General features: G+C 48.9%; 1 protein-coding gene across 1 annotated transcript in view; it reads right to left on the bottom strand.

Moving 5' to 3' along the window:
• Nucleotides 1-796: 796 nt before the first annotated feature.
• Nucleotides 797-25,073, bottom strand: part of LOC144095337 (uncharacterized) — a 30,038-nt gene continuing 5,761 nt past the window's right edge. The window contains exons 4-8 of the mRNA XM_077629101.1: nt 19,656-19,832; nt 17,643-17,778; nt 11,402-11,509; nt 5,986-6,270; nt 797-1,496 (exon numbers count right to left, since the gene is read on the bottom strand). Of these exons, the coding sequence (XP_077485227.1) occupies nt 1,192-1,496; nt 5,986-6,270; nt 11,402-11,509; nt 17,643-17,778; nt 19,656-19,832 (1,011 nt within the window). The 3' untranslated portion in view covers nt 797-1,191. The remainder of the gene's footprint in view (nt 1,497-5,985; nt 6,271-11,401; nt 11,510-17,642; nt 17,779-19,655; nt 19,833-25,073) is intronic.

Genomic DNA, 25,073 nt, shown 5'->3' on the forward strand with positions numbered 1-25,073 from the left:
AGATCATTATAGCCAGTTGGATCATCCATTCATTTCGCTGCCATCGCTCATATCATTCATTTTGCTTATCGGTCATATCTCATCGACCACCCTTGTAAAGTGAACGTCATCAGTTGTAAACACAATGCCCTTTATCATTCGTTGCTTCAGCGTACATGAGCTGAGTGCAATCGCCTTTCGTTCGACGTCGCATTAATAACAGATCACGACTTATTTCGTGCAACATTCTCAAGATATCTTCACGCTGATCACTGACATTTTTTCCTTGTAATACTCAGTTAACTTTTCCCCAGTTAACTGTGTTCTTTGTGTATCCTTGCTCTACTTGTAGCTGTTCCATCTACTGTCTGTTTATTTTTGCCGTTTATTCTTGTAATCAGTTTGTTGCGCTCTTACATGTATTTGTTTATTTTGCGCTTGTATTTGGTGTTCTGCGCTGGCTCTTCTTTTGGTTTAGGTTTTGTTGTCCTTTCTTTTATTCTCGCTATATATAATGTACCACTCACCTTTGTACTGTTCCTGCGCATGAGGGTAATAAAATCGAATGAAGTGAGTTCGATGGAGTAATTATGACGGGTTGGTAAGTGCCCCGCTTTGAACACTTCATACAAATAGGCGTGTGCATACGAGTTCGTAACACTCACTTCCGTGCAGTTCAAATTATCGCTGCCAAAGAATGTATACCGTATGTCGCTAGGTACATTTTGATCACATTAACCGACTAATTAGTGCGCGGTGGTAATATAAAGAATCCTCGCTTCAAGCAACTTTAGACAGACCATCATATCCTTTATCAATGATGATCACAACCACCATCAACAATCATCAGCCTCGCAATTCTTATCAGTATCAAAGCCGCGGTTCACGTGGACAAAGTAAAATCTGCAGTAGACATTCCTTCTACGTGGCTCTAACGCCAAGAATCCTCGCTTCAAGCACTTCAAGCAGCCGTAAACAGTCCATCATATCCGTCATCGATGATCAAGCACCGTCAACAATAATCATCCTCGCAATTATTATCAGTATCATGGCCGCAGTAAAATTAAAATAAGCAGCAGGCATTCCTTTTAATTCACTGCATGTTTGTCCGTTGACACCTGGTATTGCAAATTATAGCATAGCTATGACGCGCTATTCGCTCCGTTCGCACCAGCATGTCCATAGACACGTCATCCATATAAATACTTAGCGTTAGCAGGCAAATACTTTTGCGCTGGTTTGCTGGTTGAACGAATGGATGGTGAATGAACCAGTCGAGTGATTCAGTAACAGAAGTAGAAAGGTTTCCGGACAGTCACCGAAGAATGCTTCCGTCAGAGTGGTGTTGGCGACGTCCCATGGGTAGGCGATCAGGAGCCGCATGCCAGACGCTTTTTCCAGGCTCACACGCCGCATGGCGCCCTGGATCCAGGCCGTGTCGGCGATCTTCTTCGTCAGGGCTCGCATCAGGTTATGCGACATTTCAGTCACTTTCTCTACGACAGTTCGTGGTACCGCTGGAGCAGAAGTAAGAAAAAGGAACAGTTTTCGGGGCGCTGTCATGCAGACACATCGGGAAGAAAACTTTTTGATCGATAGCCATCACAGAGACCTAAACGAATTTAGGCTGAATTTTCTTTGGACATCAAAAAGTATAAATGAATTGCGTGGAGTTTCACTTCAGGACATCAATAATTCTTGAATATTTTAAAAAATAGTTTAATCCCATATTTTTACTTTGACGCGACGCCTCGTCTGCGGCTCCGACGCAGGAGCATCATATACTAATCGAGTACTGTGAGGTGATAAGCCTTGTTGGGTTTTTTGTAGTCAATCTTTTTCGAGATACCCATAACTATGGCCAAACAGAGAAGAAAGTCAACTGAGCTGTTGGCATTGGGAAAAATAAGCTGTGGTTCAACGCGACTAAACCTAGTAATGCCCCTGTCACACGGGACTTCTTCTCGGCCTTTGCCGTAAAGTTGTCTTATTGCACTAAAGGAGGAAAACCGAAAAGGAGCAGCGACGCTGCTACACGGCAAATCCAAAGGAGCTAGAACGCGGCCTCCGTGAATGCCAAAAGTCACCGCTGTGTGTGAAGCGGCGCTAGTAACATTATGAAATTAAAGCAGACGGTAGCACTTCAGCTAAGAGTGCTTTCGTTTATGTTGGAAAAAGTAGCTATCACGATAATAAACGAGCGTTCTGACGGTGAGAAACGGATATTTTGAAACAAAGTTGTTTTTTTTTCATCGTTCTCGGTCCGACCACGGTAGGCGCACTTTTCCGTTCGGCTCCTCGTTGTGTTCGAGAAGCGTGCTTTGTTGCTTGTGTCTTTGTGCACACAAGCAAACTCAAAACACGCACTCAACAAAGAGCAAACGAAGAAAAAACAGCAAAGCGAGATGCGTAAGCACGTCTATGTCGATGCGGCTGCTGAAAAGCGTCCAAGTCCTTTCTTAGCAGTGTGGATGTCTTTAGTCATAGCCTCCTCTACGGCTAAGTGCACTGTAACGCAAAATTAACCATTGAATAAGATAAATTAGATATTTTTACGGTTTCAAAACTAAAAATTGCGTCAATTTTTTATTCTTTGAGCTCGCTAGCTGGCGCTGCCGTCTGGGTTGCTCCTTTAAGCAACTTTAAGGCCGCTGACGGCCGCCTTTATTGCTACGGAACTTTATCGAAAAGGTCTCGACGCTTTGCCGTGTAGATGCGCGTCACGCGCCTTTGGGGCAAATGACCTTAATTTCTAAGGCCTTACAAGTGCCCGTGTGACAGGGGTATAAGACGAGCGAAAGCGCTGTTAAGCATGCTGAGACATGGTTTAGCTTTGATTAAACCTTACTGCATATCACTGGTTTGGCTTGGACGGCGGTGATACATCGTCGAAGCACTAGTTCCGGAATGCTGCTCATCCATCGTTTGTGTGAATGTAGACACACGCAACACGCTTTCATATACAGCGAACGGCGAGTCACGTGATTTCCGGCAGTTGCGAGAGTGCCGTCGGCTCCGCGTACGCAGCTGTGGAGAAGCGCAGTGAGTCACGTGATTCGATAGTTGCGAGGCGAGCGAGTGCCGTCGGTTCAACGCGCGCAGCTGTGGCGAGGCGAGGCGAGTCACGTGACATGACGTCAGAGCCAAGCCTCCTCTCCTCCTGGTTTGAAGGTCAAATTTCGTAGCCATGTGACCTCATCTTTGTACGGGAGCGGTAGAGATTTCGATCTAGAATCTCGGAATGGATTTTACTGCCTCAGTGCCAGGAATAGCCAGCCCTGATTCGCGTAATAGCCAGGTCAGATTTTTTTATCCGGCTGGCTGTTAGGCGAACACTCCACTTCCGTTGCTCTCGCGTTGTTTGGAGGTAGGCCTTCGCCTATAAATCCAGCGTGTCGTGTGGCTGTCCAACCGAACGACAGGCAGTGTCAAGAGTGCGAATAGCAACTTATAACCTGGTTCAAACAAAATGGGCAGGTATTTGGCTACGCTGATGGGAGTGAGCGACAAGGAAAATGGTAGGGTTTGACGTAGTTAAACGGACCAGACATGCGAAAGCATATGTTTAGTCTGGTCGGCTCATGGTTTTGCTTTGCTGGGTCGTCGGCACATCTGGCGACGATATTAAAACTGAGGCTAAGCTCTGATAGAGGTTAAACTGCTCCGATCTTTCCTCGCCCAAGACTGAAGTTGATGAAGACGACGATGTGCAATGCACAGCGCAAGAGTATTTTCCAGTTTAACACGTGGCGGGATTGGCTGCGGCGATAGCACAGTGCTCTCGTGCCCTGGCCAGCGAAGCTGATTCCTTAGCGCCACCGGGGGTTCTAATCCCAGTCGCGGCAGTATTTATTTCATTATTTATTTATTACACACACAAGAAATTTAACGCGGCGTCACTGATGCAGGTACCGGCTGAAGACCGTACGGTCGGTTGACAAGATTCATTCATGGTCGGGGTTGGTGAGCGTGCTTTCGCACTGAAAGTTTTCGAAAAAAATTAGTATAACCAGAGCATCAGGAAAACGCGCGGTAGAGCACTGCACGAGCCTTATTTTGAGGCACCGGCCCGGCCTAGATTAGAGCCCCTTCACCATGAAAGTAACAACTTTCTCCTCCCCGCCGCTGCTTTTCTCCTCGGTTCCACCCCGATTTCACCCCCCCCCCCCCCCACCCGGCTAGCTGCGCACGGCACTCTGAACCCGCTGACGTGCGCGATGCGCCGCAACAGCGTCCTTGAGGCTTGTCGCTTGAGACTTCTGTAGCGAGAGCTACACTTGGCTACCAGTCGAGCATTTTGCTGTGGTCCGGAGAGGATAGTTGTGCGCATGCGCGGCGGCCGGAGAGGAGCCGCAGGTGCGCCGCGCGTGACGTCATAGCTTCGCCGCCGCCGCGGCCGCGCGCCGACTCGACCGCCGGCACCGCGCGTGACGTCACGTGGAACAGCGGTTGTGCGCATGCGCGACAACCAGAAAGAAGCAGCTGGCCGGCCTTCGCCGCTGGGGCCGCACACGACACGCATAGATGCCACGTGTTAGCTATAAGCATAACTGCGCGTGCACAGCTGCGTGTACAAAATGCGGAGGTGACTGGCGGCCGCATCACAGTCATTCCGCGTGGGTGACGAGAATGAGAGTCCGACCGCTGTTCAGCGCCGGTATCGACAGGAGACGATCAATTTCTCGCTGCGTATAAGCTGGCGTAGCCGAGCTAAGCCATGCCAATTTTTAAAGTGTTCGTTTAAAAACTGCCGTGTGCAAGCATTATAGTGAATTTGTAAATGTTACACAAGGTTGTAGCGGCAATTATACGTCGCAGGAACAAAGCCACAAACGAGCAAACACGCTCTAAACGGCTAGAAAATTTCGCGCTACAGCATCGTTCTCAGGAAGAATGAAGCATTGGGAGCGGAAAATAAAACTTAGCACGAAATTGTGGCGTCATCATTCTTCGGTAACGGACAGAAGACATAAACCGAAGGCCGATGCCCACTTCAGAAACGTTGTGGATCGAAGTTCGTTAACGGTAAAGAGGCTGATTGTATAATATGCTATTTGGATAATTTATTGCCCACTCGCGATTAGTAAAAAGCGCTGGAAGAAATCTTTTACGACTGCTAAGCAGGAGGAAGGGCAGTGTGCAAAAAAGGAGATAGATATTTTTTCGCAAAAGTTAATTGCTCACTAGAGTGACTCAGATAAAGCAGCGCCTTTGATGGTTTTGAAAAGGCTGTAAGTAGATTCAGGGCGCATATATCATTTACAATACACATAGTTAAAAATAAAAAAGAACTGCATCGGAAAACACACTGTTTGACATTATAGCGGAAACGCCACTACCTTAAAAAAAAACCGGAGAGGTCGGCAAAAGATGCAGCCGAGTCCTAGCAATGTCTGATGATTCGAAGTATGCGCGACATATGAAAAAAAAATCGCGGTGGTCTAGCTCTGGTTAAACCTGGGGTGACGCGATAGCTACAGCTGGCCGAGTGGAACTTGACAGTTGAATTGCAAAGTCAGTCTTTCGCCGCTCTGTTTCGCTGGGCGTTCCTTCTTCATCTTCGTTCCACTTGACACGGCGCATGCGCACAGCTGCTGCAGCTCGGTTTCGCCGGAGCGCCGCTCCACCGGCAGCAGCAGCTGCTCCGCACCACGTGGCTTGTCACGTGGCCAACCAGGTGACGAACTACGTGATCAGCCACGGCGCCACGCCGTTGGCAGCTGCTCCGCATCACGTGACCAACCACGTGACAGCGTGGCGGCGCGCCACCGCCACGGCGCCGCCACGGTGAACGCTCGAAATGCTACCGCAATGTAGCTATTGCCACAAAAGATATAGTTATAGTAGTCCAATGAAAGAGGTCACAACAAGAACACAGCAATATTACTTATTGGCACAGGACAGGGTTAATTGGAGAGCCATGGGAGAGGCCTTTGTCCTGCAGTGGGCGTTTTGAGGCTGACGATAATGATGCCTAAGAAAGATGCTGGCTATGAAGTCACTCACAGTAGCGCAGGTAGCTGTTCATGAGGGCCATTTCCATGACTCCGAACACGGCCCTGAAGCAATCCTTCTCGACGAGGTTGGGGCTCTGAACAGTGACGCGACCGGCGACGAGTGGAAGGAGCCGGTGCAGCATGCACCAGGACAGGAGCAGACGAGCGTCGTAGGCAACCATGCCGCCTCCCGCGAGCAGTTTTACTAGCTCCGTCGTGTTTTGCTGCACCAGGACCACGTCCGAGGGGCCGTACGCGTTGTCCGTGTACTTTCCGATCAGCCTCGCCCACTCGCCTGCAAAAAAAAAAGCAGCCGCATAGTAAAATATGGCTTATGGTTTATGGGGGTTTAACTTCCCAAACCCGGCTGGGGCTATGAGGGACGCCGTAGTGGAGGGCTCCGAATAATTTCGATCACCTGGGGCTCTTTTAACATGCACTGACATCGAACTGTGCATGGGCCTCTAGAATTTTGCCTCCATCGAAACTCAACCGCCGCGGCCAGGATCGAACCCGTGTCTTTCGGGTCGGCAGCCGATCGTCATAACCACTTTGTCACCATGGTGGCTCCATTAAAGAAGAGCTCTGGCGCTAGTACAAAGTTCAAGCAAACATAGAACCTGGCATTACTACTGATGCCAAGTTATCGACCGCGATGCATAAAGCGGGCTATGCGGGAATTCAGCACCATGTCCGATAATACATGCGCACGACAAGGTTAAGTTGTTGGGCGAGGTGCATGACTGCAGTGCAACGAACGGGACGTAGAAGAAGGACACCATGTCACCATGGTGGTCACGTTGCGCGTCTGTGTCGTCGCCGTGTGCTGCCACCCATGGATGATACACGAACCTACGTCTACGCGGCGCCGCAGCTCCCTCCACGTCAGTCGTCTCCCGAAAAGCGGGATGCATCCGATCGCCGCCCGTATGCTCGCGCCGCTGTTCGCCATCCCCGCGACGCCGCTCGGTCAGTCCCCTACGCCCCAGGAAAACTAGTTGCCGTAGTTCCCTAGTCAAGAACTGCGTATTCGGCGTCAAGTTTAAGGCCTCGTTTGTCCCCTACGAATGTGCTCGGCGTTTCTGTGGAGGGCCTCACCGCCTTGGCCCTTGTCGATACTGGCGCTGCTGTGTCTGTGATGAGTGAGAAACTGTGCCGCAAACTTAGCAAAGTAACGACACCGCTATCTGGGTGGTGCACAGGTGGTGATGGTGGAAACTTTATTACACACAGGGGAGTTTAGGACGCGCAGGTCCTTGGGTCCCCGCACGGCCCCACTGCACTCAAGCGTTCATGTCCCGGAGGCTCATGACTCTGGCAGCCCGGCCTGTGGCAGTGGCTTGCTTGGCCGGGTCCTCGGAGCGCAGTATAGGTCTCCCAAGCCTTCCAAGGGGTAAGGTGCTCCAGGCCCCGCGGGGGAGAATCCGCCGGGCGGAGGAAAAGGATATGATCGAGAGTGGTTTTGGGATGGTGGCAGAGGGTACAGGAGGGGTTTGTGTGCGCAGCGAATCTCGCCTTTAGCCGCCTGCACAGCCATGGTCATCATTCACGGTTCTTCATATAGTGTCGAGTCTGTCATAATCTCATCTTGCTCGTATGACATTATTTTATGTTAGGAATTTCTCGCCCAACGGGGTGGTGGTGGTAAACATTTATTATTTACAAGGAGGTGTTTGGGCCCAGGCCCTATGGCCCAGGTCCTCACAAATCTAGGTGGAGCCCCTATTCCGGAGCCCCAATGGCGTCTAGCGCCGCTCGCGCCCTGGCGACCAAGGTCCGTTGGGACTGCAGGTCATGGCAGTTAAGCAGCGCCGCCTCCCAGGCCTCCCGAAGGGTGGGAGATGAAGGATTGGGAAGGGGGGGGGGATATGAAGGGCAGGCCTAGACCATATAGAAAACGTCCGAGAACGTCGCTCCGCACAACCTGCAGCCACCATCAAATTCTGAATTGAAATGTTTCAATACTGCCGGGCACAGCATTGTATTTGTAAAAATTTTGAGAAGTCGTTCGTCTGCTCTCCGGAGACCCTTACAGGGTTCCGGAAAGCGACGATGACTGTCCTTATAATATGTAGTGATGTCTTTGAATGTAATTAGATATTGGGTAGGCTCGTAGTAGGCTTCCTAAGCAAGTGTGAGTGCCCGGGGAGAGAGCGCGCGGGCCGCCTGATCGGCTAACTCATTGCCCTGGAGTCCCTGGTGGCCGGGAGCCCAGATGAGGTTACAGTTTGGAGGGTCGCTGGACCGACAGCAATTTTGTAGGATGCGCCAGGCGAGAGGAGGTATCCAACCCAGCTCATAGTTCCGACAGGCCCCCTTCGAGTCGGTAATGATGTGTTTCACTTGTGGGAGAGAGAGTGCGAGCGCAATCGCGATTTCCTCCGCGTGTGTTGCGCTGTAGGCGCGGAAAGTGAGTCCTGCCACTGTGGTGTTGTCGTGGACCACTGCTGCGGTGAACCACCTCCCACGGTGGGGACCGGCAATGTCCACGTAGTACACGTGTTGTTGTCGACCATAATGTCGCTCCAGTGCTTCCGCACGCGCCTGGCGATGGCCATTGTGGTCAGAGTGTGACATGTTGCGGGGAATGGGTCGGACCCTGAGGGCGCGTCTCCAGGGTTCTGGCGCTCGTACCCGTTCCTCAAAGGTTATGGTGTGTTGGATGTGGAGTCGGTCAAGAATGCGGCTACCGGATGGCGTTTGTGATAGGCGCGTATATTGGTTGACGAGATGGGCGTCTCGGAGTTCCCGATAGGTGTTGACCACCCCCAGGTCCAACAAACGCTGGTTGGATGTGGTAATGGGAAGGTCAAGGGTCCGTTTGATGACTTTGCGGTGCATGACCTCGAGTTGGTCCTCGTCGTGTTTGCGCATGTGAAGGTAGGGGGTTGAGTATTGAGTAGAGAATTCTACTCGTTACAAAGGCATATGCCAGCCGCAAGGCATCTTTGATTCGTAACCCCCCACGCTTGTTGGAGACTCGGCGTACCATACGGCCCACCTGATCACCATACATGCGGAGTTTTGCGAGTGTTGTGTCCGGTCTGTGTTGTTGCCCAACGTGAAGCCCTCATCGACTGCGCTCGTGTTGAGCTCGAACTTCTAACGTGCAGCGCTGCCTCGCCTGATGCATCTTTGTGGAGCAAACTGTCTGTGGCTGACGACATCGATATTCCTCCGTGCTCATCTTCCCCCATCTCTGTCTCCTGTTCCACTGCACCTGAGGGCGCCTTCGTATTTACATCATCCGACGTCTTCATCTCTCGTCACGGTCTGTCTCTACCATTCACTGTGCGCACTCTCCAAGACGACTGCAGCATGATCCCGATCTCCAACTCTTTTCTCAGCCCCTGCATATTTTTCGGTTGCGAATGCCTTGGCCATATTCAACTCGTCGACTCCTTGCTCGAACCCGACCGTTGCGCCAACTCATGTTTTCTTCCTACCCATTCCCTGACTTTACCCCGCATCTCCGGCTCCGACCACAGACGACGCCTTTGCTGATTCCGTCGACGCCAGTTTTGCTATACCGCAAAGCACCCAACTTCATCGCTTACTGGCCACTTTCGACGTCGCTCAAAGTCGACTGGGTCGCACGTCTACCGTTACCCACGAGATCGACACCGGAGCCCATATGCCGCTGCGTCAACGCCCGTAACGCGTTTCGGCGGCCGAGAGCCAAATTATTAACAATCAGGTGGACGACATGCTTTAGCGAGGCGTAAATAATTCAACCTTCCAGTAGACCGCCGGCCTGTCCTGTCGTTCTAGTGAAGAAAAATGATGGCACGATACGGTTCTGTGTCGATTATCGGCGCCTTAACAAGATCACCAGCAAAGATGTGTATCCGCTGCCGCGAATCGATGATGCCCTTGACTGCCTCCAGGGCGCGGGATTCTTTTCATCTTTAGATTGTGATCGGGGTATTGGCAGGTAGATCCCTGAAGCGGAAGCTGACCGTACGAAGACGGCTTTTGTGACACTGGATGGCCTGCACGAATTTAACGTCATGCCTTTGGGCCTCTGTAATGCACCACCGACTTTCGAGCGCATGATGCACTCCGTTTTGCGCGGCCTGAAGCGGAACACATGCGTGTGCTACTTAGACGACATTGCCGTCTTCGCTCCTGATTTCGAGACGCACATTCTACGCTTGGAGCGCGTGTTGACATCTTTAACCGAGGCCGGGCTCCAACTTAATCAAAAAAAGTGTCACTTTGGCGCCCGCCAATTGACAATTATATAAAGGTCACGCCGTCCTTAGAGACAACGCGCGCTTATATTCACAATAATAACATTTCTGTACCAAAATCAGTGCGTAGCTCGTCGACCATGGCGGCCATGTTGGCGGCGGCAAGTGCAAGCTATGGTGGCTAGAGAGGGCCCCTATGGAAGCTGCGTGTGGTTCTTGCTTTGAAGGAAATTTGCGTGCAGGGCGTGGAACTGTCTCTGACGAGAACACCTTCGCTGCGCTGAACAGGGTGGGGAAGGGGAGTAATATGGACAGATGCCCCATGACAAGCTTTTAAACCAGAAAAGCGGGCTTTCTGCGCTGGTATTGGCCGCGTCAGCCAATCTGGCTTCACCGGAAGCTGCGCGCCAAATATCTGGCGGGTCGAGATCGGCAGCGGCGGGCGTTTTGAGTGGTGAAGGTGTAAAGATAGAAAATAGAAAGCAAGAAGGAAACACAAGTGTGCATACGAAGCATTGTATAGGGCACCTGTGGGTAGACCCAACAAAAAACGAAGAAAAAAAGGTAAAAAAATACATCGTCCCAGAGTGTGCGCCAACTTCCGTTACTTTTCACTGTTTATAAATATCTGAATAAAATGTTTCGTCTTTGAACTTGACTGATCAATCTTGGCTAAATAAATGTTTTACCGCAGGGTAAAAAACGTTCCCATTTTTGTGCGCGCTCTAGCGAGGACCATAAGCATTTCAATTTCATCCCAGAAACGTGTTACAGATCATTCTATGCTCCCTGGCTCGTGTTATCAAAAACACCTGGTAAACAAATAACTTTATTGCACTAGCAGCATTAAGCTCGTAGATGACCTCTATTCTCTCAAAAGTTATTTTTGCAGACTTAGTATATCTTGTCATCATAATACAAATAAATATACGCCCGCTGTAAGTTACTATAAGGGGGTAAAATGTTTTATGTCCGCTCGAAATGCGGTGTTAACGTTTGTTACTTATCTGTGAACGTTTGTGGGAATGAATCTAGAAGTCAGTGAGAGACAGAGTGAGAACTTAATTTTGATTGCGCTTCATTTACGAGTCGCTGATTATAATGGGTGTCATGAGGTTGCAGCTCCACGTAGTGTGGTCTTTATCCAACATGTGGCTGATGTGAGGAACCAGAAACTGCCATGGTCATGGAACTCAATGACTGATGGATTCATGCAAATCATAGGTAGCTCACCCTTTGCGACGACCTGTTGCGTGTACGTATCAAGTCCTCCAACACTTGTCTTAAATTCAGATGAGTTAGCACCCTCTCGCGGTGGTAGTGTCTTGATGAACAGGAGGACTGGATTGAATGATAAAAAATTAAAAAATTATTGGAAACAAAGTCAAAACGTTGCCCTTACCGCAGACCTCTAACAATTTACTTTATTTACCCTATCCCACAAGGTATGTCGCCACGTCACGCTACACAACTATTTCATTTCAAACGCCAGAACACATTTCCTGTCGCATTGATAATCGTCACACGGTTTGCATAGCAAAATACCATACCAAAGCTTTTATTTTGTTGAATTTTACCGTGCCCGGATAGTCCACTGGAACCGCTTTTCTACCGATTTTCCAGCCGCTGAAGATAAATATTTTCGCGATGCACTATAGCTAACTGTGTTTATTCTGAAGCAAGGTGAATTGACCACTCTGACGTTCACTCTATTCTATTCATTGTTTTTCTTCTATGTAACCTACTCCCCTCTGTGATGTCTTTGGATCTGAGGGTACAATAAATAAATAAAAATTAACAATATCCTACTGGGACCATCCCAAACCTAAAGAGGGCACTAAGAACCGTGGTGGAGCCAGCTATGTACAGTCGTATGACTTTTGGATATTATACAGCAAGTGAAAAACTAGATATTAAACCGAAGTTACTATGCTAGATATGCATAATTATTCAGTAACCAATAAATAAATGCTCAAACTTTGTTCCCTCTTATGTTGATTACGACTGTATGTTTCTAATGGTGAGCGATGGTAGCAACCATTGATGGTTTTCGAAGCGCCAACTGCACTGCATTTTTCATGACGTCGGCCCTGAAGAAGGAGCAAAGTTGCGCGCAAGCATGTTTTCGGCGTATCAGAAGACAGCGCGCAAGCTCGCAATTCTGCGTGGTAGTGACAGTGCCTGTCTCAGATTAGTGTGAACTATGAAGTGCGCTGTCTCGCACTTCATGTTGTAGGAACTTTTTTTTCATGAAGAGCTGGCTAAGTAAACGCATGTACTAATACCCGACGAATTTTGGATGTCTTATGTTGAGGGTTAGGCACTTGGGTAGAGCGTGATGTGTGCAAAAAAAAAAAAAAAGGCGTCACACTGCTGAAGAGAGTGTGGCGAACGGCTGATGCAGAACGAGACGCGTGTTATTTGGTGCAAATACATTATCGTGTCTAACGAGAGAATAAATGGTAGCTTTAACAGCGCGTATTTGCTATGCTTGGTTACTGCCATTGTGCAGGCTGACCGTGCGATCCTACCACCAAGGGCAAATCTATAAACCGCCGCTTTTAAAGGTGCCTTAAATAGAGCCGAGTTCTCCAACACCTTCCGGGACTGTAATGGTGCACTCAGTTCAAAAAATGTTTTCAGAGGTAACTCCTTATCTAATCAAGCGATTACGTGAGGTGGCTTCATTTATGTGAGATGCACTGGGCATTTCTAGCCGTTGCACCCTGCACGCTATTTTCCACTTAAGAGTGCTATAAAGAACTGAAGGTATTCACAGTGCGACTGGGGCTAAAATGTAAGTATTTTTGGAGCTAGTGACAGAAACACCACATGCTGCTCTGAACGAGGTGACCATTACTAACCTTCGAAAACTTCGTCGGCTGCCGCTCAATTCCGTCCGCACATTACGGGAGAAAGAAATTGGAGGATCGAAACTCTAAGCTTCGCCTTAAGGGTATGAAGCGATATCTAATGGTTTCATGTCCATATATGCAGAGCTGGTCATTCTGTACTTAACCTTCCTAGATCCCTAGGAGTCCTCATAGCCCATCCTGGCGCAGTGGTGCAGCGGTTAAGCGATGCGCCACTGCCCTGGGATGGCAGGTGCTGCCACAGGTGGGAGTTTTGCGGCCAAAGTTGCTTGCTCCTTCCAGCAACCTCTCGCGACCAATTATTAATACAACTGCCACCTGTCATGGTGGGCATGGCACAGGCAAGGACACTCTTTTTTGTAGCGATAGCTACATTACGGTAGCATTTCGAGCCTTCAGCGTGGCGCGCAACCTTGATTACGCGGCGATCACGTGGTTCGTCATGTGACCAAGTTCCACTCGGCCATCTGTAGCTATCGCGTCACTCCAGGTTTAACCAGAGCTAAACCACCGCCAATTTTTTAATTCTTTTTACAGTCCCACAATAATTTTTGTCACGGTGGGGAATTTGCTGACAATCCGATGGGCAGGTTGTGCTGACGCCAAAAGGTCACGTCACCTAGCTGGCCCACCTACCTTCTAGGTTGCTTCTCTGGGGTTCTTCGGGGATTTTTCGTTCGCGGTCAGCGACGCCGGTGACGCCGGATTTTCTGTGACACGACCTCTCTAAAGCTATCGCGTTAATAACGGCCAAAATTATAATCACGCAATAAGCAAGGCAACGCAACCAAAGCCTTGTACGCGAGCGCCCGCACTGCTGTAAATGTAACTGTGCTGTTATATATCACAACAGCAACAAAACGCTATTTGAGAAAGCAAGAAAACAAAACTATCGAAGCTTGAACGATGAAACTTGAAAAAGGCAAAATGTTGAAAGGAAATGGCAAAAAAAAGCGGTAACAAAAATCGATGATGGCTTTCGTATACACGAACAAAGTTGCAAGTTTGCACCTCTGGGTGGGTGTGAAATAAACATGCAAAAGATCATGCAGGTGCCAAATCATATCGAGCAATAGAGGAATGATATCTGGTAACAAAACAGACATTGTTGGCATGCTAACACAGCAGTGTTTTGTTTGTTAATTGTGGCTGCCTCTAACATGCCACTTGTAAGCCTGATTCTGCTAATTTTCAAAATGTTTGCTTCACCGAGGTATGGTGAGCAGCTACGACAGTCACGACAATTAATATACACTCGAGTGTCCCGATATAAGTTTGGACATGTTGTGGCGATGCTTTTTTAGATTGTCTTTAATACACAGGCTGGTTTGGCACGTGTTAACCTAAAGGACGGCACCTGGCCAAGTAGCCCTACCAACTAGCCTAACAAATACCTGCTGGCAGTATGACATATTAATTTCTTACCATTGTTCCTGCCATTATGTTTAGCGGTTTTAGCATCTGTTATGTTTAGCCGTGTTGATACTCGGCCTACGGCTTTGGCTACGTAAACATCCCTGGTGTGTAACTGATTTTAATGAGAATAATTCATCAGGAGAGGCACGAAGGCGTCCGTGTGAAGCCTCCTCCTGCTAGGTGGTGTTTATGGGGATTTGCCTCTCTGCAACTTCCACCTGTCAAGCGAACTCATTTCCCCTCCCTCTTTCCACTTGTAGGTGAGAGGAAGAAGACGCCAGACGAAGAATGACTCAGCAAAAACGAAAATCACTGAGAAGAAAATGACTCAGACAACACGAGGCCAATACGTGCAAAATATACAGCCTCCCGAATTACTACCTGTGCAAAAATGAGGCTTTCGGGAGCTATTCCTCCTCGCATCGCTCGGGAAGAGCAACCTGGGTCGCATAAGCCCCGCCGGTGGTTGTGTTGAAACAGCCTCCTGTCAGTGCAGTGGCGCACCGCTCAACCGCTGCGCCACTGCGCCACTGAGCTGGGTGTTGTGTGAGGACTCGCTACGGTATAATAATGGGGCACATTCTACATAGTTGCGCAGTCGAAATTAGGATAGATTGGGAAGTGAAAGGCAACAGACTGAGAATTGGAATTGAATGGGGACTGGAATGGATAAGCGAGTGAAAGAAAAATACTTTTGCATTTCCTCCAGGTCAATCCAAATGACCGCCCCAAAAGTATTTTCTTTTTAATGCGAAAACCCGATTAGACGAAATTCTGTCGGTGACCGTCGTTGTTGTTGAGGCCGAGAGATGGTCCCAAAAATATGACGTCATCACACCGCCTCCGACCTAGGTGCACGCGTTGCGACGATAGATGGCGCAAGCTTATACGGTGACGTCACGGCACTGACTCTGAGCGTGGACGAAACCACACCAGCGGCGACTCTTAGTGGAGGCCGGCAGGTGAGTAGGAAAAGCGGCGCGCGCGTAGTGACGTCATCTTACGGATCCCATGAAACGAAGCCAACGTAGGATCGCCCGCACGCAAGGCACTCTCTCGCCCCGGCCTCTGATTACTTCTCATCTATGCAGCGCGCTGCAGCGGGCTTGCCCTTCAAGTGTCGTTGTCGCGGCTCTCCCCAGTAACGGCGGCTTCTGCTCCTCCTGTAGCGCGTTTCGCCTTGATTAGACTCGCTGTGTGTAGCTCGAGGTTCCCAACGTGGGCCGTTCTTCTTGCACAACCAACTAAGCAGACAAACCATTTCGCAGAAAGAACTAAAAAAAAGAAATTCGCACGCGCATAATGCTCTCGCATTCCCACACGTTAGCGGTCGTAAGTGCCTATACCGAAATTTTTTTCCCCTAAGGGCACGCCACGTAATGTGTGCCTAATCTAGAACGCCAGTTATTTCCGCTGTACGCCTTGGCTATGCAACTGACGCGACTGCGTACCTCCGGGATCGCACTTTTGGTTTCTTAGTAGACACTTTTAGTTGGACGCACGCAGTGAGCTTGCGCACGCAACGGCACGGCGGGTAACAAATGTGCATGCGCAGAACGCAACGTATCTATCCGCGCGTTGCGGATGCCCGCCCGCTATAAAGCATAGTGTAGCGTGCGCAACGTGGGACGCTACGTGCTGCGTAGAGAACCTGGCGGCGACCATCCAGCCCGCTTCGGAATAAATACATGTCGCCGCTGTATTCTCTTACGCAATAGCTCGCTCAAATGGTAGCGGTTCGCTTTTATTTCGCCTACCCTTGCCCACACGTACCAGCATAAGCGATAACTAGCCCCTGTTTTTCAGATAATTTGGCGGTTTTCAAGCTCCTAGGCCTAACTAAATGCAGTGTGTTTTCCTCGTTGCAATGATACCTGGCGAAGCAGTCTTCTAGCTTTTAGTCAGTTCTTACATTTTCTTCGGTTGGCACAATTTTTCTTCTTCGAACAAAAAAAGGCTCGCAACGCACTCACCCTAGTTATCAGTAATCACAAGCGAAAATTTCTTCAACCGAGCGTTGATGTGCTTTGAAGTCCTGCCTCTAGATGGCGCTACTGTTTACGCGTTCGGTTGAGGGACGCTACGGCACGGCGAACTAAAAGTGTCGTGTTTACACTATTCACAGCGCACGCAACGCAGTAAGAGATGCGTACGCAAGCTTACTACGTACGCCCCAACTAAATGTCTCTGTAGTGTCACACGGCAAGACGTGCACGTGTAGAGGAAGCTATAGCAGCGCAAGGGTGAAAGGTCGCAGATCTGCGTGCCCCGCAAGAGCGGGAAAAAGAGCGCACGTCCCCGTGCTCTTGTGGCTTCCGGTACTTTGAACACAGTTTGTGAGACGGACCCTTTTCCTTGTGACGCTGCTTTAAGAGGCGCTTTCAGAATTTTGGACTGCTTCTTGCTCGCTACACGCTCTCAAACACCACCACAGAGACAATAACCAGACTTGCACACATGAAGCGCGAGCGTGCATCTGTTTATGAGGCACGTTCCTCTTGCAATTTTCACATTTTTTCAAGGCATCGTCAGTCTATTTTTTAAAGCGAAAAGCTTTTCACTACGCTAGGCAAAACAGTCTTCAGGTAGGCAGCACAACGACCTTGAACGATCTTTAGCCCAACCAAGGATAGCCGTGTATGACCAAATGTGTTACGGTTATGGTGTCGAACCCTTGACTCCTGACCTTGACCCATGACCTTTAGTTGACCTTTGACCTTTCACACTGGGTCCCTTTGGGTTGACCTTTGACCTTGACATCCGATGGGGTGATGTGAAGTCACGTGATGACATCCGATGGGGGTGTCGTAAGACCACGTGATACCACGGCGTTACCACGTGGTCGTGTGGGCATATATAGAACGGCTGCCGCGAGCGTGTAGCGGAGCTGCCATGGACGAGCCTCAGACGCTTAGCAAGCGTGCTTGCTTTTCGCTGAATTATACGGTTAGCCAAGTTAAGCCACTGCCAATTTTTTGTCGTATGCATGTGTTCGAGTAGCGGAGGGTAATCAAGAATGTAGAAAGAACAGACCCCTCTCATTGCACTGCTTCAGAATGATAGTAAAACATTGTTTGCTAGAGATAACGTTTCTTGAAAAAAAAAATTGTATCGCAGTATTCCGACTTGAAGCAACGTCCTCGAAAAACAGAGCACAATAGATGTTGACCAACTAAAATACGTACCTGTGAACTCAGCTTCAATGATGCGTTTTATTAGTGTGGAGTCCAGACTTGAATTGTATTCTGCTAGGTATTCCACGTAGAGTTGCACGTCTGGATTGCTCTCAAGCCAGTCCGTATAGTCCTTGTCGATTTCCATCTGCAGCAAAGAAGCGGCCAGCGCGGCCTCATATAGTTTCGGTGATGGCTTAGCGTCAGCACAAATGTTCTTCTTGGGACCGGTTTGGATAAGAACGCAAATGGCTTCCCAGAAACATAAATGCATTGCACGAGAACCAGTAGAAAACCTAACCGTCTTCCTGGCTTTTGAATGAAAACCGTAAATACATGAAAAAGAAAATATAGATGGCGCTTAAGGCTGCTTACGCGCTGTGAAGACGAAGAGAAAACATTGTGTGCCATCGTGAGCGTTCGACTTCAACGCATGTTCAGAACTGAGAAGAGAAACGTAGACGTGCCTCCGAAATTGAAAATTGGGTTTTGGGGAAAGGAAATGGCGCAGTATGTGTTGCTGAGGCTACTTCTCGAGAGGTAGCCTTTAACCTGACTTAGAAACCTATACCATACGAAACGAGAAACCGTAACACACCACCTGCAACGGTATGCGACGAATGGTTGCGTCACAATTTTAATACTACTACTAATAATAATAATTGGCTTTGGGGAGAGGAAATGGCGCAGTATCTGTCTCATATATCTTTGGACACCTGAACCGCGCCGTAAGGAAAGGGATAAAGGAGGGAGAGAAAGAAGAAAGGAAGAAGGTGCCGTAGTGGAGGGCTCCGGAATAATTTCGACCACCTGGGGATCTTTAACGTGTGCTGACATCGCACAGCACACGGGCGCCTTAGCGTTTTGCCTCCATAAAAACCTATTTTATACGAAAATTTTAATACGAAATTTTAATACGAAAATTGTTTTTTGAGGAAACTAAATGGCGCAGTAAACGTCTCACATCTCGATGGACACCTCAACCCGGTAAAATGTCTGGGAAGGTATGCAAGGTGCATATGTCCTCAGTTCGAAACCCTGTGGCAAGCTATCCTCTACCATGACTAGAACATATATATGAAAAGAGACATCGTATGACACAACCTGGAACGATGAACGACGAAGGGTTGCGCAGATTTGTTACGAATGTAGTCGGGAATACTGGCACCACAATGAGGTGAGCCAGTGGGGGGTATATAAGACGAATCAAATTTATACGATTGTCTGAAATGGCGGTGCTCGGCTTGCTGTGTTCGTTCTACGGCGGCTTCATGACGTCACCCGATTTTTCTTGCCATCGCCTGGATTTTGTGCCACGTCTGCGAGTACACACACTAACAGAATAACACACTAACGCACGCCGCCAGTTTTTCTGGCAATATGGCTGGTAAGGCCATCGCCTTAATAAAAAAATAGAGAGTGCAGCTGTGGGCTCCAGGTGTGAAACCACAAACGATATCGAAAAGAAGCAGGACAAAATAATTTGTTACCTGCGCTTACTGCGAGGCAGTATTACCTTTAAATATCGGATGCGTTATACTTAATACTTTCGTAAGGTAGTTCTTTTGTGGGGCTTATGGCCGAAAACGACTCGGTTTTTCAATGTGGTCGTTAAAAGTTGCACTCCCGGCAGTGTGTCCCGAGCTGCGACAAAGAAGTGGATGCAGGAGGCGATTGCGTGCGGTTCTAGGCGCGCAGTTAACCCGCCGTTAGGCCTCCAAATCTGTTCTTCCGCGACGTTAGTAAGAGGCAGCAAACGTATCTTTCTCCAGAAGGAACCCATCATTTACGTGCACCGTCGCTACTATATATGAAATAACCAACTAAGAGCAAATATGTTTCCTTCTCCTGGTTTCGGGAACAGAAATGCGTTGTATAAGTTATTAGTTGGACAATTCACCTCCATTCTCCTCGTGTTCTGCGAAACCAATTAGGTGTGCCCAGGAGTAGCTATACTTGCACCTTCGATGACCACAATTTCTTTATAGGCTAAACTTTATAGCACGTTGTTACCGCCTCCCGTACATTGAGAATTTTCTTGGGGTGCCAGGCGGCTCGGAGTACGTTGAACCGAACGATGGCCGGCAGGCCGTATTCGACGGATAGCCGCACGATGCTCTCCACGGCTTTGAAGTCTGAACTGGGCGGCATATCAGACATGTCGAGGCCCACCAGGGAGAGGAAGTTCTTCAGCGACGGCACCTGCAAGATTCGGCGGTGCGGGCGGCTCAGTTGTCAACCATTTTGATAACTGGCCATTTCTATTGTCAACACGTAGAAACAGTGTCCATTGCTAAACGGTGACTAGTCAACATGTCACGAAAGCAAGTGCATGCAATGTGTCGTGGGCTGTTATCAACAGTCCTACTCCGGAAGCTATTAACACTAACATGCCTGGTTGGGGCTATAGCTGCAGTCATAATGTGGAGTAGTAATTTGAACATGTCGCTGCTTTATTCAGAGTCAATGTAGAGATTATAAATCTCTGATTTGATTTTGACTCCAAGCAGCAGAGATTGTGTAGTTTATTTGGCGTCATTAAATTTGGCAGCATATGTCTGCTCCTTCGTTTCAGCTATATTTCCATCAATTTTATATTTCCATCTTAGCCGTCTCCGCAATTTTAATGTGACGTCTAACCATCATTGTTAACTCTAAAGTGCAGATAAAAAAAACAAAGTCTGAGCTGCAGGCTATTTTTTTCTCGTCACGTACAAAACGCGAGAGGATGCTAATTTTGCCATTTGATAAGCAGATGTTAGAAAAATAGCAGAACAAAATACTGTAATTACGCACGGATAAAACACGTCAAAAGTTTTGTGCTCTCTGCTAAAGGAGCTGTATACTTGGTCAGTTTTCTTGCATTTGAATTGACATGAGCCCCACGGGGAGATACGTGGCACGTGAGCACGCGATTTCGCTGAAAGCATGAACACAGGCGTAGCTTCAGGCCCAATTGTAACAAATCCAAAAGCCGTCGTGTACACATGTCTTCGAGAACACGATAATTTTGTTAAGGCACTCCAATCAAATTACAGGAAAGATTTCAGAAGTTTACTAGTAATCTCTCAAAGCGTGCAACTGATTGCGTCAGTCAGGCTTGCGCAACTCCGCGGAGGTCGAATTTCGATGGAGGCGGAATGCTAGAGGCCCGTGTACACTGTGCGATGTCAGTGCACGTTAAAGAACCCCAGGTAGTCGAAATTGTCCGGAGCCCTCCACTACGTCATCCCTCATAGGCTGAGTCGCTTTGGGACGTTAAAGCCTCATAAACCATTAACCAATCACTGTTGAGAGGGTTGCCAAAAGGCAGTACTTCAGCAATATATATAGAGTAATAGCTGGATAAATTACCTGTACGAGCACAGAAAACACTTACAGCCCACAAGACACCGGATTCAGGGGCTCTGAAGCTAGGGCACACGTAGCCGTAGAAGTCGTCGCACGGTTTGACGCTACGGTCTAGCGTCGTCTTGAGCAGTTCTGCTGCCACACGGCAGTCGCTGGAGGTGCACTCTTTAACAACGCCGGCGTCTGCGATCTGCGGTCAGTGCGATGGTTTGTAAATTAATATTGCTCTATGGCGACGCACCCCGTAAATTGGTCATTATCATCATCAGCAGCGAGGACCTCTCACATAGACGCGCTGCCATGCGCCAGGCGTGGCCTTCATGCACCTGCAAACTTCACAATTTCGTCCGCCCACATGGCTTCCTGCCTGCCCCTGGTACGCAGGAAATCTATTGCGTCGTAATATGGGGCCATTAGCTACCTTTTCTTTGCATTACATGGCGTGCCTATGCCCAGTTATTCTTGATTTAAAGTAGGATACCAGTAACTGACGTTTTTCTCCGACACATGCACAATTAAATTTAGTGACACCTTATTTCTACTGAGGTGATAAAGGATGCACAAGACCGTCTTAAAACTAGTGCATGCACACTGTCAGCAGTCACTGCTGTGGTCAATATTTGAGCGCTTCAGGTGCAAGTGAAGAAGTATTTAAAATTCGAGGAGCTTAAAGGGTTTTTATAGTGTAACTTGCAAATAAACTTAGCGAAATTTTTTTATGCTAGCGGACCCATAGTGGTCGCTCTGTGGATTTGGCGTTGGGCTGCTGATGCAAAGGTCGCGGGTTCGGTCCTGGCCGCGACGGCCGTAATTCCATGGAGCCGAAATACAAGAAAAATAGAAGGGGACACATAAGCTTCGCTTTAAAGGCACGACGTGATAGCGTATTGTGTTAATTCCTATACATTGCCATAGTTAATAACCATAAAAAGATCCCCTATGCTTCTTGGCTTCGGTGACTTTTGGCTTAGGTCATCTATAACATAACGAGCCCCTCTTTTCCCTTCCCTTCTGTCTGCCTCATATATGCAGAATGTAATTTTCTACTTTATATTGTTAGATTCCTGGGAGTCCTCATACCCCTCCTGGCGCAGTGGTGCAGCCTTTAAGCGATGCGCCAATGCGCACTGAGATGGCATGTGCTCCCAGCGGTGGGCCTTGTGGGGCCCAGGATTCCGTTCCCGAGCGACCAATAACTCATTTTAGTGCAGTCTGCCATGTTGGGCAATTGCTCACTGTGCGACGAGCAGGCTGTAACGATGCTACAAGGTCACGTGACCTAAGTGGCCTCCTAGGTTGCTCTCTGGGCACCACCTGCCAGAGTCGTGTTCGTGATTTTTCGCCCACAACGGCGATGCTAACAACGCCGACACCGGATTTTCTGGACAACGGGTCCTCTAACGCTGTCGCGTTAAAACTCCCGTGTGCTGTGCGATTTCAGCGCTCTTTAAAAACCCCAGGTGACCTAAACTGATCCGGAGCCCTCCACTAGGGTGTCCCCTCATAGCCCGAGTCACTTCGGGACGTTAAACCCTACAATCCGCAATCTTTTTAACGCTAGCATTTGAAATCATGACGTAATCGCCGAATAAAGCCCCGAGAATATTTCACTGTTCACAGTGCATGGTGCCGAGTAGGGGGCCCGATGATGACGTATTTTATAATCGCGGTGAATTTCTAATTCATAAATTTACGCTAGAAAAAGGAAAACCAAAGCCCGCCGAAGGTAAAGCCCACGAAAAGTTGTTTGGCGCCGTCGGATGGCGCAAGGCAGGACGTGGACGAAAGGGGCGAAAATCTGAAATCTCACAAACAAGACGGCATCACGTAACTCCTCCGCTCCTCACTGATGCGGTGAGGAGAAGCATCAAGATTTTCGCGAATTTAAACGGCTATTACGTCACTATTTTAAATGCTAGCGCAAAAAACGTTGCATCTTTTACCTACAATCTAAATACATTCAAATTCTAAACAAAAAGTCGTTTAAGCTTTCCTTTAGATATAGGCACCTGAATATGGTGCAGAGCGGAGAGTAGAAAAAAATTAGAAAATTTGAAATTCTATAGAAATATGCGAGCTCTCGTAAACAAACGTGAGGTGATTTACCACCTGAAATCTATCTCGAGGAACTCACATCGCCAGGTTTCTCGTAACGTGTGGTTTATTCAGTAGAGTATGAAACATAAATTCTGGCCCTGTTTCATTGTTCCCGAACGAGCGCTTAAGATGTCGAAAGTGGCAAATAATCAGATGGGGAGATGAACTAGTATACAGGGTGAAGACCACGGAGGCGGGGGGGTTGGCTTTGAAATGCTTGTGGTGGGCGCAAGGGAGTGGGAGATGGGGGCCGTAAGTTCCTTGGCAGTGCCAAGGGGTCAAATCATGTTTTAGCGCGGTAGCACTACCAGGCGGATTTTCCAATTTCGGGCATACGTACTATCGGGGACAAAAGTCCCCAGGACACGCGACCGGCAACCAACGCGTATAGCTTCGTTATCAGCCGCTGGTTGAAGGATACATCTGCGTAGGGGAAAGTTGCTCTCCAACGTGTGCGAGTGAGATCAACTGAACATTGGCACACTTTGCACCTATGCGCTTATCTGCGGCTGCGTGTCCTGGATACAATTATCCCCGATAGTACGCACGTACGTATACGAACCGTCTTCGCCAAAAGTAACCGAGCAACCGCGGCGGGAGCGGGCTCGATGCCGATTGGCGGCGCTGCGGTCTCCGCGCTGGCTGCTGCTACCCTGCTGCGAGTGTAAACTGGCCGACGAAAGCCTGCGCCCTCGCTCAGTGACAACTCTCCTAAAGCGTGTAAACCGATGGCCGCACATGCTACTGGCTTACTGTTTGTCATTTCATGAAGGTGAGCGAGGGCGCAGGCTTATGTCAGCCAGTTTGCACTCGCAGATGGAGAACAGTGGGCAGCGCCGGTGACTGCAGCGCCGCAGCTCGCCACCGAGCCCACTCCCGACGCCATCACGGCTGCTCGGTTACTTTTGGCAAAGACGGTACGTCCTTAAAACCTGCTTTGTACCCGGGTTCGAACCCGACCGCGGCGGCCGCGTTTCGATAGAGGCGAAACACTCAGGCTCCCGTGTGCTGCACGATGTCAGCGTACGTTAAAGATCCCCAGGTGGTAGAAATTATTTCGGAGCCCTCCACTACGGCACCTCTTTCTTCCTTTCTTCTTTCACTCCCTCCTTTATCCCTTCCTTTATCCTACTGGACGATACTCCGCCCTTAGCCATGCTAAAACCTTTTGCTATTTTTGCCTGCTTTCTTTGTTTCTGCTGATTCCTTTTTTCTCTCCTTGAGAAGGCCCAGACCGCATAAACCGCGTTTCAGGTGCTCCGTTAAATTGTCTACGTGCACATGTGGCCCGGGGGTCCCGCGCTGGTGCATTGGTGAGATGTAGAACATGGAGCCCCAGGCGATATAGATGGGCGCACGGAGAAGAAAACAAGCCCGGAAGAGAAAATGGCAGGAAACCTCAGAAATGGCAGGAAACCTCAGAAGCGAAAAGAAGACATAAGTGCGTGCCTCGAATTGGTGGAATCGAATTCGAATTTATAGTTTTCTGATCGGCTTGATTGCAGAGACGCTCCAGAGAGAAAAGAAACTAACAGGTGAACCCAGGAGTGAAACCCTAAAGTCCGGAACGAGATACACAGCGCAAGGCACTGCGATCTCCATCAACAAGACCTACGCCCGACCTCAGCAGAAAGGAGCCGTCTTACGTGGTTTTTGCTTCGCCATGTGTGTACAATGTCGGCGAAGGTGCAGGTGATGTTTGCCGTGTACGTAGTATGGGTTGGACAGCTCGTCTCCCAAGGTGCGGCCGGTGAGGTGCAGGGCCGCCGCATCAGCGCGTTTAATGCCATAGACAGAGGCGTGTCCAAGTGTCCAGACCATGCGTACAATTCGGGCTTCCGTTTATTGTAAGTGCGGATGTGCAGCCGCAGCGGTTCACGCCGTTAGTGGAGTAACTCCGAAATGCAAGAGTGTACTGGAGTAAGTTTGGGAGGGTGCGATGATAGTGGTTGGTGTAGAACTGCATGAAAAGTACCAGGGGGCGGGAAATATTGC

The sequence above is a fragment of the Amblyomma americanum genome, chromosome 6 (genome assembly GCF_052857255.1).
Source record: "Amblyomma americanum isolate KBUSLIRL-KWMA chromosome 6, ASM5285725v1, whole genome shotgun sequence".
NCBI lineage: Eukaryota > Metazoa > Arthropoda > Arachnida > Ixodida > Ixodidae > Amblyomma > Amblyomma americanum.